Source organism: Rissa tridactyla, chromosome 16, assembly GCF_028500815.1.
Source record: "Rissa tridactyla isolate bRisTri1 chromosome 16, bRisTri1.patW.cur.20221130, whole genome shotgun sequence".
Taxonomy (NCBI): domain Eukaryota; kingdom Metazoa; phylum Chordata; class Aves; order Charadriiformes; family Laridae; genus Rissa; species Rissa tridactyla.
The window spans coordinates 6,477,857-6,494,195 of record NC_071481.1 but is presented as its reverse complement, the minus strand read 5'-3'; the positions used below and the strand labels follow the sequence as shown (position 1 = coordinate 6,494,195).

Below are 16,339 nucleotides of genomic sequence, written 5' to 3'. Positions count from 1 at the left end.
TGAACGGTAAGGAGAAACTGGCACGTCATACTATTTGCCTTTGCATCTTGAGGTGATGTCATCAGAAGGCCACTTATGGCCACTGATGGCTGTGTACCAATTATCGTTTGGGAAACACAGGATGGAGAGGTAAATGGGAACTGGGTCCTGGTAATGGAGCTCCTTACCTAGTACCAGTGGAATAAATAAGGAAGAGGACTGACCTTTCCTCTTCCTGACTCAGAAACATGCCAGAATTATTTTCTAAGTAATACTATCTCCTTGTCAATCATCATAAAGGAGGTCATGCCCAACCGTAGCCAGGCAGGAGAGGAAATCAAAGGGAAAAAAAGCCCTAGATTCAGCAAGTTTATCAGGGATTTATCGGTGCTTAGGTTAAATTGCCTATCATTTTATTTGGGTCACCTAAGGCTGTCTGATTGCCTGCTGTCTCTGCAATTCAGACAGTAGAAAATGAAGTAAATCGCAAAAAGTGTGACACCTGGAAATATTAATCTGTCCTATAAATGAACAACATTGATCATTATCATAACAGCAATGATTATTGCAAACAAAGATTATGATTCATGTTTGGCACTTGCTGATGTGGAACCTTTAGTCCAGAGAGCTCAAACCAGGTGACACTTACCAAATGATTAAGTGTGCATGCTTCCAGTTAAGCCAGATAAATAATATTATCCTTCCTTTATACAACAAGAAAAATAGAGCTTCAAAACAATTGAATGATTTCCTCATGATCAACAATGAATCAGTGAGACTCAGGAACCGTCATAGCCTTTCTCTGAAACTCAAGGTAATCACACACGTTGAAGCTATTTATGATCAAGTTATCAATTTCCATTAAAAAAAATGATAAGGATCAGTCTCCTAGGGAATCAAAGAGTTTGAGGAATTCTACAAAATCATATGGTTCTACTAGATAATAATATACTGTACTTCTGTAATACTATGAAACAAACATGCACTATAGTGACAAAACATTCACTGAAGGCAAGTTTCTCAGTAAAAGCCAATGTGGTAGTTAAAGCAATAAACCCCCTTAGAAGGACAAAGAACCAAAAATAAGAAAAACAAATAAACACACAATATCTCTAAATTGCCTTCTGGCCAAAGATTAAAGGAGACTCGATTTGGCAGCACTTTATGGGAAAGCCAAAACAAAAACCCCCTACATTGTTTCATCCATCAACGAAGTGGAACTACTTTTAGCTGGGAAGGGAGCGAGATGTTTTAACGCGAATGACGTTGCTCGTAGTTTAGGCCTGGAAGTGATGCATCTCATATGCACTTGAAATTGGAGGGGAATTCAGGAAGGCAGGATATAATTACTTGAACTAAATCTGGCCAAGACGTTAGCATTAGTGTCCTGTACTCTTACAAAAAGATCTCTGAAGGGTTATTGGCCAAGCATATCTCTTGGTGTGAATGCCAGGTCAGACAGTGGAAAATATTTAATCAGTCAGTGCCATGTTACAAACATGACCCTGGGACAGTGATTTGGTTTCTCAATGTCACATTTCTCAGCTGCACACAGGTACTTACAGTTGCAGCACATTCAGATATCGTTGATGGGAGATTCACTGTAGATTGAACAGTAAATATCCTTCTGCTTTTAATAGGGTTCAGAATTACAAATTCCTTTTGTTGAAAGCCCCTCCCAAAACAAAAGAAAAAAAACCCCACACCTTGTAGAAGTTTTGCATTCACCCAAAATGAAGAAATACACTTTAAAAAGTTAAGAATAAATACAGTTCAGCAATATTTATTAATGCTTAAACACAGTACAAAACCAAATCCCTAAGTAAGGCCTTTCAGATAACAGTGTCTGGAACACACGTTTCACCTAGCACAAATGAAAAATGGCTTCACCGGCATCACTGAGCTCCTTGCCCTGTCTTTGGCAAACACCGACAATAGCCATGCTAATAAATGGTGCTCCCCTGCTCAGAGAGAGATGATTCTGTGGTTTCCTGAGCTAAATCACCTGTTACTCATGGGATGAATTCTTCCTTAACAACATCCTAAAGATTCATTCTTTCCTTCCCCACAGCTTTGCAAAGGTTCAGCCCCATGCCTGACTTCTTTATAAGATGAGGGTAGTGGCTTCAAACTGCAAGAGGGGAGATTTAGATGAGATCTGAGGAAGAAATTCTTTGCTGTGAGGGGGGTGAGCCCCTGGCCCAGGTTGCCCAGAGAAGCTGTGGCTGCCCCATCCCTGGAGGGGTTCAAGGCCAGGTTGGACGGGGCTTGGAGCAGCCTGGGCTGGTGGGAGGTGTCCCTGCCCAGGGCAGGGGGGTTGGAATGAGATGATCTTTAAGGTCCCTTCCAACCCAAACCATTCTGTGATTCTATGATTCTTTCAGCCCATTCAGATCAAGATTGCCAGAGTTGCTTTTGTTCTGAGGCCCAGGAGTATTTTTTCCCTGTTTGTTTTCTCCTTCTCAGTTCCATCCAAGCTTCTTGCCCTTCTGTCCAACTCTACCCTCACGTTTACTGGGCTTGGTAATCTCCACCCACATCTCTTACTTGGGTGTAAGACTCCCAGACCTCCGTCTTTCCTGATCCCCATGGGTTTTGCTTGCTCGGAATCTTCGTTGTATCTTTGGTCATGGAGCAAGATGCAAGGCAGGATTTGCCCAACGCCTTCGGTTCCCTGAGGCCCCCTGTTCTAGGAGGTTGTCAGCCACGAGAGGCCACATGACGCTCTTCCATTTATTCACTGGGCAACGATTTCTCTAATGCATCTTGCGCTTGTAGGCTGTAAGGTCTTCACAGTTACCAAATCCTGCCTTTGTATATCCAAAATATTTACATGGTGCCAGTTGGCAGTGGCTTTAGACAGCAAACAAAATGAATAGATCAGTAGTTTCACTGTGCTACACATCAGGGGACAGATTATATGGACGTGTAATGTAAGAGAGCGCATTATAACTGACCGATCTTCCAGTTCCACAGGCTACAGAGATTGAAACACCAGTAAAGGGCCTAGGGGGTAGTTCTCTGTATTCAGGGTAGAAGTAAAGATTCCTGTTTTTTTTCACTACTTAAGCTGTGACCTATCTTGGTTATCTGAAGCAGCAATGGGTTCAATGGTCAACCCATGAGGTAACTAAAGAAAAAAACCTGCCCATTGAGTACATGTGAGTTATGCAGTTAGGTCTTCTCCTGATCCCACTGTAATGTGGCTGTTGGTAATAGGACTCGGGGAAATCGCTTCCCCAAGGATATATCAAACATCTTTTCGGGATACAAGAACCTTCCATTTCATCAGCACGGCTGTTCTTCCAAGTGTTCTCTGTCTTTCTGGACGACCTAAACAGAGACACTCAGCAGCCGCAGAATTGCCACGTTTACTGGACAAGATTACATTTGAGTATATGTGAACACTAATTAACCATCACTACATTCCTCAGGGTGCGTTTTCTTTCTCAAATTATTTCTTCATCCACCAAGGTCAGCCTCAAAATACTCATTTGACTGCATGCGTGGAGTAGTGCATAAAGTAGTACTTTCATTTAATGGAGAAACTAGAGCAAAGGACTTACTCAAACGCACCCGCAAATAGAACAAATTCTGATTCCTGTTGTTTGTATCCGACTTGAAAATTTGCGATTCTTTTGTTATGATTACAATTAAAGGAACATTTTCTGCAATGTGAAAGTCAGACAGCTATGTAATTTTCAAGAATAAAGCAAAAGGTCTGTGTTCATGAGCACACAAAGATGTTTTCATGTCCTGTAACCACCCATGTGATACTGCTGAGGGGCCATACAAAATTAAAAAGCAACTCCAACCTTTATGACATAGTGAACTGCCTCACTTGTCTCTGTCCTGGACTTAATCACTTTCCAAGCTAATTTAGCAGCATGTACTTATTTATTTGGTGCATTTAATGATTTAAAAACATAAATTTGGAGCTCCTAGTCACTACCCAAGCCCAGGTTTAAAATATGCCTCCAAGACACGATAGCAGTACAGCAAAGATACTTTACAGAGAGAGGAAATTCTACAGTGTGATTCATTTGCATGTTGGAAAACAACTGGGAAGAAAGAAACTACTCTGAGAGAGAAGTCTCATTCTACGCTATCATTAGGGTTGAGAATAACATACCAGAAAGATGAATGGAATGTTAATGACAACACACTTATGCATGAAATACTTTGGGGTTGGGGAACATTAGGGAGAATGACAGAGGTGTAAATATGAGCTCTGGAATCCCTTCAGCATTTTGGAGCCTTTATTACAGTCTCCAGGTTCACATGTTTCTCACATTTCTAGACTGAGATGACTTAGTAGGAATTCCAGTGTAAATACAAAAAAGGACAAAATGGTGTGGCAGAGGAAAACAAGGTAATTGTCCTCAGGTCAAAGGGTATAAAACTAGGTATGTATCACATTGCATGAGTTGCCATGGGGAATTTATTAGGTGAAATACATGTAGGCTAATGCAGCATTCTAATAATACCTTGTATTTATAGAGTGCTTTTCATCTTGAATTATAATAATAATTTATTATAAAGAGTTCCTTCTGTTCTGCAAAACCTTCAAGCATTTGTAAACTGTGATCTCAGATTAGATATAAGGATGAGTGAGTGTAAGAGATTAAAACAAAACAGATCAACTATTCCTTCTTTTTTGAAGCAAACCATTTTTCCTTGAAGCATTTCAGGGCACCAAAATTAAAACAGTTCAAAGAAAAGGATATGGTTTGATAAATTTCACTAACTCAAAAAGATTTTATGTGGCCACAGGTGGCACACGTGAATACTTTGTGTATGAAAGATCCCGTTATTGTGATTGAAGTCTGAGGTAAAAATGAAATAAAAATTTTTACACCCCTCAGCAAACTGAAAATATTTTTGTTTGGTTGGTTTCTCTCTTCATGATTTCAGATTGGCATTTTTTTTCTAAAATCTCTATCATTTTCTTACTTCTAGAAAAATATTTCTTGTCCATATTTGAAACCTCGGTAACAAAAATTGTTACATCTCTCAGTGGGGTTCTGTAAATCCAAACATCATTTAATTTTGCTGCACAACTGTAGCTCTCCCTGGGGTCTAATACAACAGTCACTTTGCGTCAACAACCCTGCCTCTGTGCTTACCACATAAATTAAAACTACATATTCCCACTAAAAACGAACAGATGACCTCGAGTGAGATATTCTATGAGCACACAGTATTTTGCACTCCCCAGTTTGTAGAAACGAAGTTCCAAATTTGGTTTTGGCCCCCAGGTACTGACATCACGGCCATTTTTACCCCCACTTCTTGCACTTAATTAATCTCCACAAAGCCGGGAGAGGGAGTGCAAGTCTGCACAACAGCCTATGCTACTCGCAACAGACAGAACTAAGAGCTGAAAAAGTTTGTGGGCTACCACTGCCCTCTGTTGGGTACCGGTGCAGAAGTGCTCAAGCTTTGAGGAGAACCGTGGTCACTGCAGGAACTATTCACATGGAAAATGCCTGCAGCTTTTGGAAGAGTAAGAAAAATTCTGGCCTTTTTTGCAGTCATGTGGTTCCATCTGTGCGTCTTTTGCAAACTCTTTGGGCAACTCAATCGTTTTCTTTTCTGCCGTTTCGTTTCACCTGAGGCAATAAAGAAGATTATTAGCCCAGAGAGAGAGGTACACTTTCCCTTAAAGTAGTACGTATCCTAATAGTTAATGAATACAACACTGCAGCTCTGCTCTACACCTACAGCGCTAAACACACATGTATAAATCAGGAGCCGGTCTCTTCCTTATGCTTTTTTAAATTAAAGCTTGGATAATCAAACTGCATGAATTCCCTTTCACAAACATTAACTGAGTTGCAGATTTCAAAAGCCCAGAAAGAAAAACATTGGAAGGGAGTGGGCGAAAAATTCCTCTCAACTGGGATACAATTCAGTATATAGGTGACGACCGAAATGCCAAAATATTGTTAACCACGAACAGGTTATTTCTTAGTCTTTTGAAGAGGAATTTTTTCTTTTTTGGTGTTCTTTGTGTGTGAACAAATACAATAGGAAATGCTAGTATTTAGATTCAATATAAGTCAGTCTCAAGCTGGACTCAGCTCACCAAAGAGAACTGATTAGCCCAGCCCTGACAATAAAAGAGAAGGACCATCGTGACTGACATCTGCTAAACCCCGTCTTGCACAAAATGGCACGTAGGTTAAGATTTTAGTGTAACTTATGCAACGTGCTTATTGCGCCAAGAACGATGTTAAGGCCAGGAGGAATTTTGTGTTTGACAAAACATCCCACAACACCCATGTTATTAAAATGTTTAATCTTTCAAGCGTAGGCATCTCCCATAATCCCTTCAGGGCAAGGCCTGTGCGCCATGGTGCTCAATGGTGAACTAAGGATCCAAGACAGAGCAGAACTCTGCGCTCCCTTTGATGGAGCAAAACTTTGCAGCATTTTCTCTTAAAATGGTCTGGATACGTGACCTTAAATTAAGAGTGAATAGACACTACACCTTCCTGTCACGTTTAGCCTCCCAACTGTAAAGGAGCACTTTGCTTTACTCTTCTTACACATTACTGAAGCAACAAATGTGCAAATGTGATTTACAAAATGATTTGCTGTTATTTTTATGGGCCTACCCGTGGAATCCTGGAACAAAAAATACTGCCTGCGCACAGAATGACTGAAAACAGGGTTGGATTTATCCATTTTATGAGCAATGGGGACCTCAAGAAAAGACTTCGGAGACTTATAGCGAAAAAAAACCACGTTAAACGCGGAGGCGTCGGGCCGCTCCCGGGACTCCACAGCCCCTAGTCCGCCATGGCGGTGGGCGGAAGTGGGAATCATGTGAGTGCTGTGTGACGCACTCACGCCCCGGAAGCGGGGCGGCTCCTTCCCGGAAGGAGAGGCCAGCCCTGCCTTGGCCCCGCCTCGCCGGGCCGCCATCTTGGCTGGGAGCCGCGGTCGGCGCCGCAGCGGGGAGGTGTGGGGGTTGCTGCCCTGCCCTGCCGCCTTCTCCTGTGGCTCTCCCATCCCTTCCCTTTTCCTTCCCTCCCCTCCATCCCTCCCTTGCTTGGCCGCCGGCTGCAGGCAGGTGGGGCGTCCCGGCCGTGGAGGGGCCTGCTCCAGCAGGGAGAGGTGAGTGGGGCCTGGGCCGGCGGGGCGAGCCCGTGAGGGAGCTGAGGGAGCCGTCCGGGCTGGGAGTAGGGCTTTTGGGCGCATCGTGCTGCTCGTGCTCGGCTGGCTAAACACCGGCGAGTTGCTTTTTGGCTTGGTTCTCGTAAATTGTATTGTCGAGGTGGGAAGTTGGGTTTCCGGTTGTAGCTTCTGTAAGTGTTTGCTGTTTATTTTGCGTGTTTAAGGTACAAATGTTCTTTCAGATAAGGCCTTTGAGGGGTGTTAAAATCCCCAGAGCTATGCTTAGTGCCCTAAAATGTTTCAGTGTATCTTTGTAGTCCATAGTGAGGGGCGCTATACTAAGATTACAGAACAAATAATTGAGTTAAATTAAAAAGATATGTTTTAATGTCAAAACTGACTTCTTTAGAGAAAATTCTTAATCTTATGATTTCAAGAGGCGTGACTTAAAAAGTGTGACTTCCTTCGAGAAAAAATACCGTATGTTTCAAACAATGATTTACAGTAATTCTGACAAAAGCCAGGTTAAATGCGTTTATTTCGAGTAGGGTTTGAATATTGGTCCACATGCAATTGTTGCTTGTGGTTTAATAGTATTTCTTTAACAAATTCTGCTTGGTTATCTGTTTAAAGTAAAGGAACAGAAAGGGTTATACTTTTTGTGTCAAATGCTGCTATCATATTGTAAGTCTTTTCTTATCTGTTTACACGAATTGTTTGTAAAGTCTTTCGTTTTCGTTCTTGCTTGAATTGCCAAGTAACTTGCTGCATTTCTAGGGGAAAAGCGAGTTAAATAGTTAATTGGTATGTGTTCTGTAGGTGCATTGTAAGGGCTAATACTTTCTTTATCTTGTAAGCAGCATGGAGTTTCCTTTCTTCACACTGACTTGTCTCACTTTGGATGAGGCCTTTGTTTGTCTGGAAGAGAATAATCTGGCTCAGAAGTTCACTTCTGTAAATTCAACTGACTCTTAAGCAGGCAGCAGATTTAATTTAAAATCCTTCACCTCAAAGTCAGTAATAAGGTTACTCTGGTTTTTATATTTGTTATTTATTTCAAATAACTGTATGTGTAGAAACAGCAAACAAATTTACATCATAGGCAAATTTACATAATAGATGTTCAAACTGAAAAGGGAAATGAATTAGTCAAAAATACTAAGCTCTTTGAAACAGTGTCATAATGATGTGTGTTCAGCCAAACACAGGGCTCGTTATTAAGAGTTCAAGTGGGTTCTATAGTGCAGCATATTTTCATGGTAGCACTTCACTGTGGTATTTAAACAGCGGTGTTCTGGAAGGAGTATTTTCCCATTTTGGCAATATACAGACACTCTTGGGAGTGTGTTAGTTGGTTAAGATTTTGCATGGTTCTTGCCACTTAAAAGTTATGGTAATTTAATGTATATTTTTTAAAAATACTCTGCGAAGTAGATTTTGCAAAAATCTGGAGCTGTGTTCAATGAAGCATAGTAGCTCTGCGTCTGTTAAGATTGTACTGAGATTGTGTTTATATGTATTTCTCAAAAACTAGATGAGCAACAACAGTAATAAGAGGGCACCAACGACAGCAACACAGAGACTTAAACAAGACTACCTTCGAATTAAGAAAGATCCAGTGCCTTATATCTGTGCAGAGCCCCTCCCATCTAATATCCTTGAATGGTAAGAATTAGAATGAACTGCTCACACACTTGTGGAGAGAGAACAAGATTTTCCAGGTCATCAAGTCTGACTCCCTCACTCCTACAGATTGTATGAGAATATTGATTTTGGGAGGTGCAGTATGAAACTTTGGCTGAAGTGATGTAGATTTTTTTCTAGTGAAATTGGTTGATGGTGCGATGGCTTTCATATTGTCTAATTTTCCGTCTTTGTCTTAGGCACTATGTTGTACGGGGACCTGAAATGACTCCTTATGAAGGTAAAAGTTAGCATGTAGCAAAAGCGTGCATGTACTTTATGTTGTGATTTGTGTGCCTGAGTAATTGCATGCCTGTTTGAATGGGCAAAATATAACTACTGTAGACAGCTCAAAAAACTGTTAGTGCAGTTTCAAAGCTGTCCATGACTCATGTGGTAGCTTGTTGAAAAGAAGTAGTGGTACTACTATCTATTAGTAATTTTTCTGTTATAAAGGATTCTAACAAAACCACATTTAGGTTAAACTGAAGACAGATAACTTCCTATTAAGTAATTGCTAAAGGTCAGGGAGCAGATAACTCCCTTTATGTAGCATGTACAGTCAAAAATAATTTCAAAAAACCCCATTTTGTTACCACGTAAATGCTCTCAGTGAACTGAGACATATACTTGCTTTATGAATTTCTCTAGAGAAAGTGAGGAATGTAAAAACGTTATTAATTTGTTGTAGTCGCATATTTCACAATGTCTTCTGGAGCCTCTCACAAACTGCTTTTTGAAATCGGACTCTTCATAGTATTGTATGTGCAGTTAGCTGTGTTCCTGGAAAACTAGTCCATTTGTATTCTATCAAAAACACTTTGGCTGGTTTTCCTTGAATTTATTACAGACTTGACAGCAGCAAGTACTGTTTGTAATATGCATGTGAGAGAATTGCCTCCAAAGTAAATCTGTTGCAGGTGTGGATCATTATTCCTGTGTGTTAGAGGCACAAGATGATGAGCTTGGCCTCTTTAGTGTGAGGGGGAGGAGACAAGTAAAGGGTTTTATTTGGCCCATTTTGAGTAGCAGCTTAGGACTTCATCTTCATGCAAAATAAGTAATTCATCTCTTTATGTAATGCAGGTGGCTATTATCATGGGAAACTAATATTCCCCAGAGAATTTCCTTTTAAACCTCCTAGTATTTATATGATTACACCTAATGGAAGGTTTAAGTGTAATACAAGGTAAGGATTTTCTTCTAACACTTAAGCAATTAACACCGTTTTAGCAATATGTATAGTGTGTAATAATTTCAATGGCAAAAATAACACACACTGCTTGTCTTACCTTTTTGAAGGTTGTGTCTTTCAATCACTGATTTCCATCCGGACACATGGAATCCAGCTTGGTCAGTCTCGACGATCTTGACGGGCCTTCTTAGTTTTATGGTGGAAAAGGGCCCCACACTGGGCAGCATAGAGACATCAGAGTTCACAGTAAGCTCCAGACTGTGTGATGTACCTTTTTGTCAGCTATGGGAATGTTGAATGTGACCTCGAAATTTAAACACCAGGAGCGGCTGGCATTTGGATATCTCATGAATGAATATGTTGTTGCCTACTACAGATGATGGGCAGATGAATCCAGTCGATTTTAGGTAGTGTGGGGATGGTGAGAGGATTTCTTAGAGAACTTGAAATCCCTTTTAGTAAACAGTATAGTTAGGACTTTCTGCTTCCTTCTTTCCGCTTGAAGTGTCTGCCAAGCAGGCACACTAGTATAGAACGCTAATCCCAGAAGATGAAGAATTGAGAATATAACTTATGCCTAGAAATGTCTATTGGAGTGAATAATATTCCTAAGTATGGAGTTTTAAATGTTAGAAACTACATGGCTAGTGGTTTGCACCATTCTTGTGGGGAAATGATCAAATGTTGAATTAAAGTATATTAACTTCATTTATAAGCAGCTGCTGATAATTTTTGTTTCCTCCACAGAAAAGACAGCTTGCTGCACAAAGCTTAGCATTTAATTTAAAAGATAAAGTCTTCTGCGAGCTCTTTCCTGAAGTGGTGGAGGTAAGGGAATTAATCTGTGCAATAATTTGGTTTCCTGTAATTTTTCAATTTCTCTTTGTAGATCTGTAAACTAATTGTTTAGGACTTTTCCTGGACAGTAGCTGCTTTTGTCAGTCCTGGAAACCTTTTAATGGGCACTTTTGCTATGCGTAAGAATTAAAACCTTGAATCTTGAAATAGAATTGTTTTTCTGCTACCCAAAGATCCATTGTAAAGGGAATCAAGTCTGTGTATTTGGCATTGGTGTCACAGCCTTAACTGAGCTGCACGTGCACATGGAGCCTGCATGGTTGTGGTCCCAATATTTTAGAATTTTATGCTGTGTTTTCTTGAGTTTGGGCAGGACTAATCTTTCAGTAGTTGACACTAACAATCATGTGTCCGAGTTTATTTTTAGTTCACGTGTACATTTTCTGAGAATATTCTAGATGTTCATCGATATCCTAGATTTCTTAGATTTCTTATTTCCCATTTAAGATCAGAGATTGTTACTTCCTGCTTAACTTCTGAGAATGGGAGGTGCCTGTTCTTTTTTTTTAGGGTATGCATCTTCTTTGCACAACACTAACACGCTAAGTGTGTTGATACAGTTTATATTGCCATGTATGGGTAACAGCTTAATGTCTTGTGTTCAAAACAAGCTGCAAATGCAATACTTGATGCAAGTATTTCTTATTTCTGAAAAAAGCCTTCTCAGAAAATGTACATGTGAACTAAAAATAAACTGCCAAGTGATTGTTAGTGTCAACTACTGAAGTAGGTTACTTTGGAGAAGTTGGGGAGTCTGTACAAATGTATGTAATGCAGTTAATTTAGTTAAAAAACCTACAATGTAAAGATACCTTTATATTGATATATTTATATTGAATATAAAGATATAAAGGATACCTACCATATCCTTTTCCTAAAGTTATGCAAGACCCTGAAATCTTTTCAAAATACCCAAGAGCTTCAACACTTTCACTTCCAACTATTCAGTTTCCTTTTTTCTTTCTCTAGGAGATTAAACAAAAACAGAAAGCACAAGAGGAGCTCAGTAACAGACCTCCATCCCTCCCTTTACCAGATGTTGTCCCTGATGGGGAAGCACACTACGGTCAGAACGGAATACCCCTTCTGAATGGGCATGTACCGTTGGCACCTGCAAACCATCCAGGTCTCCAACAGGCCAACCGTAACCATGGACTTTTAGGCGGAGCTTTGGCGAACTTGTTTGTTATAGTTGGTTTTGCGGCCTTTGCCTACACAGTCAAGTATGTACTGAGAAGCATAGCGCAAGAATGAGGATAATAAAAGCAATCCAAGACCAAATTAGTGGTAGTTGCAGAATGATTGGGACTTTTCGGGCATCTGACACTGGGATAAATATTTGTTTTACCAAGTTGCAGGTAAAACAATGGTTGGCTCATGGGTTACGTTTGGGAAATGGAGTAGTTTCGATTAGTCAGAAAACTAAAAGAAGTTCTACTCGCAGATCCTCTTGTCCTCGCTACTATCTGGTAGTGGCTCACAAACAAGTCAAAGCATTATTGATGAGATGCTAACATTTCTAGTGCTTTGATTTTTATAGCAGTTCTCCATCTGTTATTTGAAAACCTTAAGCAAATAAGGCTTTTTACTTCATTGAACAATTTTTAAAATTTCACAATTAATGCATATCATATTTTATTTTCATTAGGGAAGAGTCTGTACAGGTGTTGGAATGATTCAAGTAGAGCTTTCATGTGGACTTGGTAAGGGTTTGATTAACGTGAACATTGATGCTACAGAAGATTGCTGGTTTCTTTCTTAAAATAGAATGAACATCATTGCATATCTAGTCAGTAGTGATTAGATGAGTGGGAAGGTAACACTGTGTGTGTTAAATGTATTGTCTAAATTATCACAATGTAATTGAATGTTTTATTTGGGCTATAAGAAGCGCAGTTGTCAGCCTTTAGGAACAATTAGCAAGAAAAAGCATTTGAATCAGTCTTTAGTGGGGATACCCATATCCAGTATTGTTTTGGATTTGTTCACTTACAGATTTCCATTTTGGGAGATGTTATATTTCAAAGCTGTAATACTTAATTTTGATCACAAGGTGCCACTGTTGAAAAAAATAATAAAACTGCACAGACCAATGGAGAGTTGATTGTGTATTCAGAAACTCTTCTTTGCATTTCTTGGGCTTTGGTAAATGAAGTAACCCTAGCCCTTGTGAAGACAAAAAGACAAATGAGTCTGAAAAACAAACCAGCTTCTTCAGAGTCAACTGAATTAATCTGACGTGTCAGTAGCTGAAGTAAACCCTTAAAATTAATTCTGCTTGCTTACTTGAAGATTTGCATAAACTCTGGAAAAAAAACAAACCCCACCACCCCCACCAAAACCGAAAACCTTCTAATTCTTCTAAGATTCTAGAAGCTTTTTGCTTTGAGGTATAAGTTCATTGCTGTTCCCCTTCAGATGATTGATGACTGAAAAACTGATGTTTGTTCATGGGATTACAGGACTGTGGATAAACACTAAAGCCCCTGTGGTAGTTCAAAAGTCTGAAACTACTTTTTTAACTGATTTTGCTTGGTTTTCTCCCCCTGCTTAATTATATCCCAATGCTTTGTTTCATCAGAAGCAAACATCCTGTGCCTTTCGTAATTGACAGTGACGCCTAGTCATCTGGGGAAGAACGCAGTCACTGTTGATGGTACAACAAACTGTCAAAGGTGATAGCAGGGTAAAAAGCTCTGCATCTAACTGCATAGTCTTATTATAAGTGTTGTGAAGAGCCCAAATAAATATTACCTCATGTATCTAAGAATTTTTTTGAAACGTTTTATTTTCCCTTTCAGATTTGTTCTCTCTCTCTGCTTCTCCTTCGTATCTTGAATTGTAAGCAAAAATGTATTGTTAACCCATGAGCCATGCAGCTTAGAGCATCAATAAATGTGACCAATTCTCTGCAATAGGTAGGAATTATCAAAATAGCAGAACAGCTCTATACTAAAGAAATCTTAAAGCAGTTCTTACTGAGGTAAGGAAGGGAAGGAGGAGATGGGGTGTGTGGGGATGGAATTTGGAAAAGGCGGGATTTTAAGATGTATTTATAAGTCTTTTTTTTTTTCTATTTTGTGGTTTTACCAAATCTTATTTATAACTATTTTTTAATTTACCTCTTGTATGTGCTTAATCAGCTCTTGTAAAAAGAGAAGCACCAGTTGTATCTATGTAGAACCAATTATGTGTCTGTCGGTCTGGGAGTGTGCTGGAAAGGAAGGGGGAGTGTCGTGTCTTTCCTGCAGTGATAGAATTTTCACGATGGCTTGTCAGACTGGTATTTTTCCCTCAAAGCGTATGGACCCGTAACTGAGGTTGTTGTGCCTCAGATCTTAGTATCATTGAAACATGTTTGTGTTCTCGCAATGCCTTTTATTACCATTGACATCGCCTACAGATAGAAGCTTATAATCGGTTATCTATGTTTATCATCTTATCTTATGGAAGTTCTTTTTTCCACATACATGAAGACAAAGGCAAGGAGACCTTGGGCATGGTGTGTTTGCATCTTCTGTGAAATGTACCTAACCAAGGCAAAAGAACTAGCAAAATCCAGAGATGTTGAATAAAAGGCATTTTATTGTGTGACAACGAGTTGGCCTTAAGCTACACCCAAGTATTTTAAGGCGGGTGTCTTGTTTTTAGTAAGTGCCACAATTGGAAACAAAAAAGCTTTGGTTAAACCCTGGACATGCTGCATTCTTTCTGAGGATTGGTTGTATTTAAAAAACAAAACTTCCAATTGCAGTTTCCCTTCACTGTCCCGGATTCGGAGAAAGACTTGACAGTCATTTCTAGGAGCAGTAGCTGATGGAACCCTTGCACCTATGGCTTACAAGATTTTGATACATCTCCTTGCTCCTTGCCTTTGGTAACGGAAGATTTATTCCCTCTTGTGTAGGTTTTACTGTTTTGTGTTTTTTAAAAGCATTTATAATAGTATGCAGTATCTGATCTTTTTGTTACCAAAGTCATTAGATGGAGTAAACCATTCTTTGCCATGCAAAAATATCATCATGCCCTGAAGCAGTGCATTACTTAATGTAATAAAATGAAAAGCTGTCCCTCAGTATATGATATTGGAACAAATGTCTGGCCCTTCGCTTTCGTGCTGCAATTTCATAGACTTCTGTGGATCGTTACACACAGTTGGTAGGGGGTTTTTGCAGCTTGACTCAGAAGACATCTCAGTGGTCCCCTTTAAAGATCTCTTGATTTTTCAAAATCCTGGATTTGTGTGTAGCCGTAACTTTTTCTCTCCCTAAGATTTCAAGGTCACGGAAGTTACCTTACTTCACGCATGTACTGAGGAGTAGAAATGACTGCATTGTAAAGTTGTTTGTTCATAATAAACATTCATGATAAAATTTCTACTTTCTGTGGGACTGTCTTTGGGAAAAGAATCACTGGGAAAAAAATCTGACTGGATGTATATGGACTAGAAAACAAAAACTATGGCAAAACTGCATTCCTTCCACCTCAAGGTTATTTTTTTCCTCAAATTAGTTTGGTATCCGTTACATCTGTGGTAAAACACCTCCAGGAAGATCTACAGGTAGTAAATTCTAGATCTTTTGTTTGTAATGCAGTTCCTTTACAGAGAGGTATTTGTTCTATAATGACATAAATGTCATTGCATAAACTGTCCTTGCAGTGCAGTACCTGTTTTCAGTACCTTCTCTGAGACATGGAACCACTCTAAGATGCTGTTCCACTGTTTTTGCCAACAGTGATGGTGCGTCTGAAGAACAAAGTAGATTGGAACCTTGCTACTAACTCATCAGTTGCTGTTTGAGTGCAGTTTGACTTCATTCTGCTGCCATTCCCTTAACATCTGGATAGCTACTTCTGTGATACCTAGACAGCTTCAGTTCTGTGTAAAGCAGTGAGTGTAACTAGGAGGCTGTCTTCACTTCTGAATTCTAGAATTTGATTTTTGGGCTGGCATTTCAATTGTGTGTGTGGATCCAAAACATAATTGTTTCTAATGGATGGAAGTAAGTTGTTTGGTTTTTTTTTGCTTGACTAACATCTGCTGGGGCTGAGATGTGTCCTAATTTGTTTTATGAAATGATGTATTTTCTTTAATAATAACACTGGTATTTCCACCATTTATTTTTTTTTTCTTATTCAGGACAGTTCTCGTGCCTGGAGTTCTTTTGCATTCCATTGTTTATACGTTTTGTCCGTTGCCCTGCTTCAGGTTTGTTTAGTGCTTGTGTTAGTAAGGAACTAGTCGGATGAGGACAGCTGTGTTGCTGTGTTTCGGATCCATGTAGTCACACAGGATTCTTGCTGTGAGGAGAGGCATTGTTCTGCCCCTTCCCTAGGCAAATTCTGTAAGGAAAAAAAAAACAACCCCTTGTATTGCATTTGCACAATATTTGAATTTGAAACTGCTCATGGGTGTGTATAGTGTCAATCTAGACAAGAATTAAATGGGAAACTCTCCCGTGCACAGAAGGCCAGACAAATGAGATGCCTCTTGTCCATCTC

The 16,339-nt window shown here is 39.7% G+C and overlaps 2 protein-coding genes across 9 annotated transcripts in view; both read left to right on the top strand.

The window, feature by feature from the left end:
• The first annotated feature begins 6,875 nt into the window (after positions 1-6,875).
• UBE2J2 (ubiquitin conjugating enzyme E2 J2) lies at positions 6,876-15,216 on the top strand. 4 transcript variants are annotated; one of them, XM_054222381.1, is made up of 8 exons: positions 6,876-7,101; positions 8,636-8,766; positions 8,985-9,025; positions 9,871-9,973; positions 10,087-10,225; positions 10,727-10,807; positions 11,807-12,060; positions 12,486-15,216. In XM_054222381.1, the coding sequence occupies exons 2-8, from the start codon at positions 8,636-8,638 to the stop codon at positions 12,511-12,513; spliced, it is 777 nt and encodes a 258-aa protein (XP_054078356.1). In that variant the 5' UTR covers positions 6,876-7,101; the 3' UTR covers positions 12,514-15,216. The 4 variants fall into 4 exon arrangements, with proteins under 4 accessions (XP_054078356.1, XP_054078354.1, XP_054078355.1 ...); XM_054222379.1 differs by adding an exon at positions 7,962-8,114 and having other exon boundaries at positions 11,807-15,216; XM_054222380.1 differs by adding an exon at positions 7,962-8,126 and having other exon boundaries at positions 11,807-15,216.
• Positions 15,217-15,333: 117 nt separating this feature from the next.
• The window catches only part of C1QTNF12 (C1q and TNF related 12), a 28,976-nt gene continuing 27,970 nt past the window's right edge, over positions 15,334-16,339 (top strand). For 3 of the 5 annotated variants that reach the window (XR_008469494.1, XR_008469495.1, XM_054222376.1), the window contains exon 1: positions 15,334-16,046. The gene's annotated coding sequence lies outside the window, so the exon portion shown is untranslated. The remainder of the gene's footprint in view (positions 16,047-16,339) is intronic. The other 2 variants (XM_054222374.1, XM_054222375.1) reach the window with 2 other exon arrangements.

Coding starts and splice junctions, on each gene's coding strand:
- UBE2J2 (XM_054222378.1), top strand. CDS start 8,636: ATGAGCAACAACAGTAATAAGAGGGCACCAACGACAGCAACACAGAGA. Junction 9,026..9,870: donor TGAAATGACTCCTTATGAAG/GTAAAAGTTAGC, acceptor TATGTAATGCAG/GTGGCTATTATCATGGGAAA. Junction 10,808..11,806: donor TCTTTCCTGAAGTGGTGGAG/GTAAGGGAATTA, acceptor TTCTTTCTCTAG/GAGATTAAACAAAAACAGAA.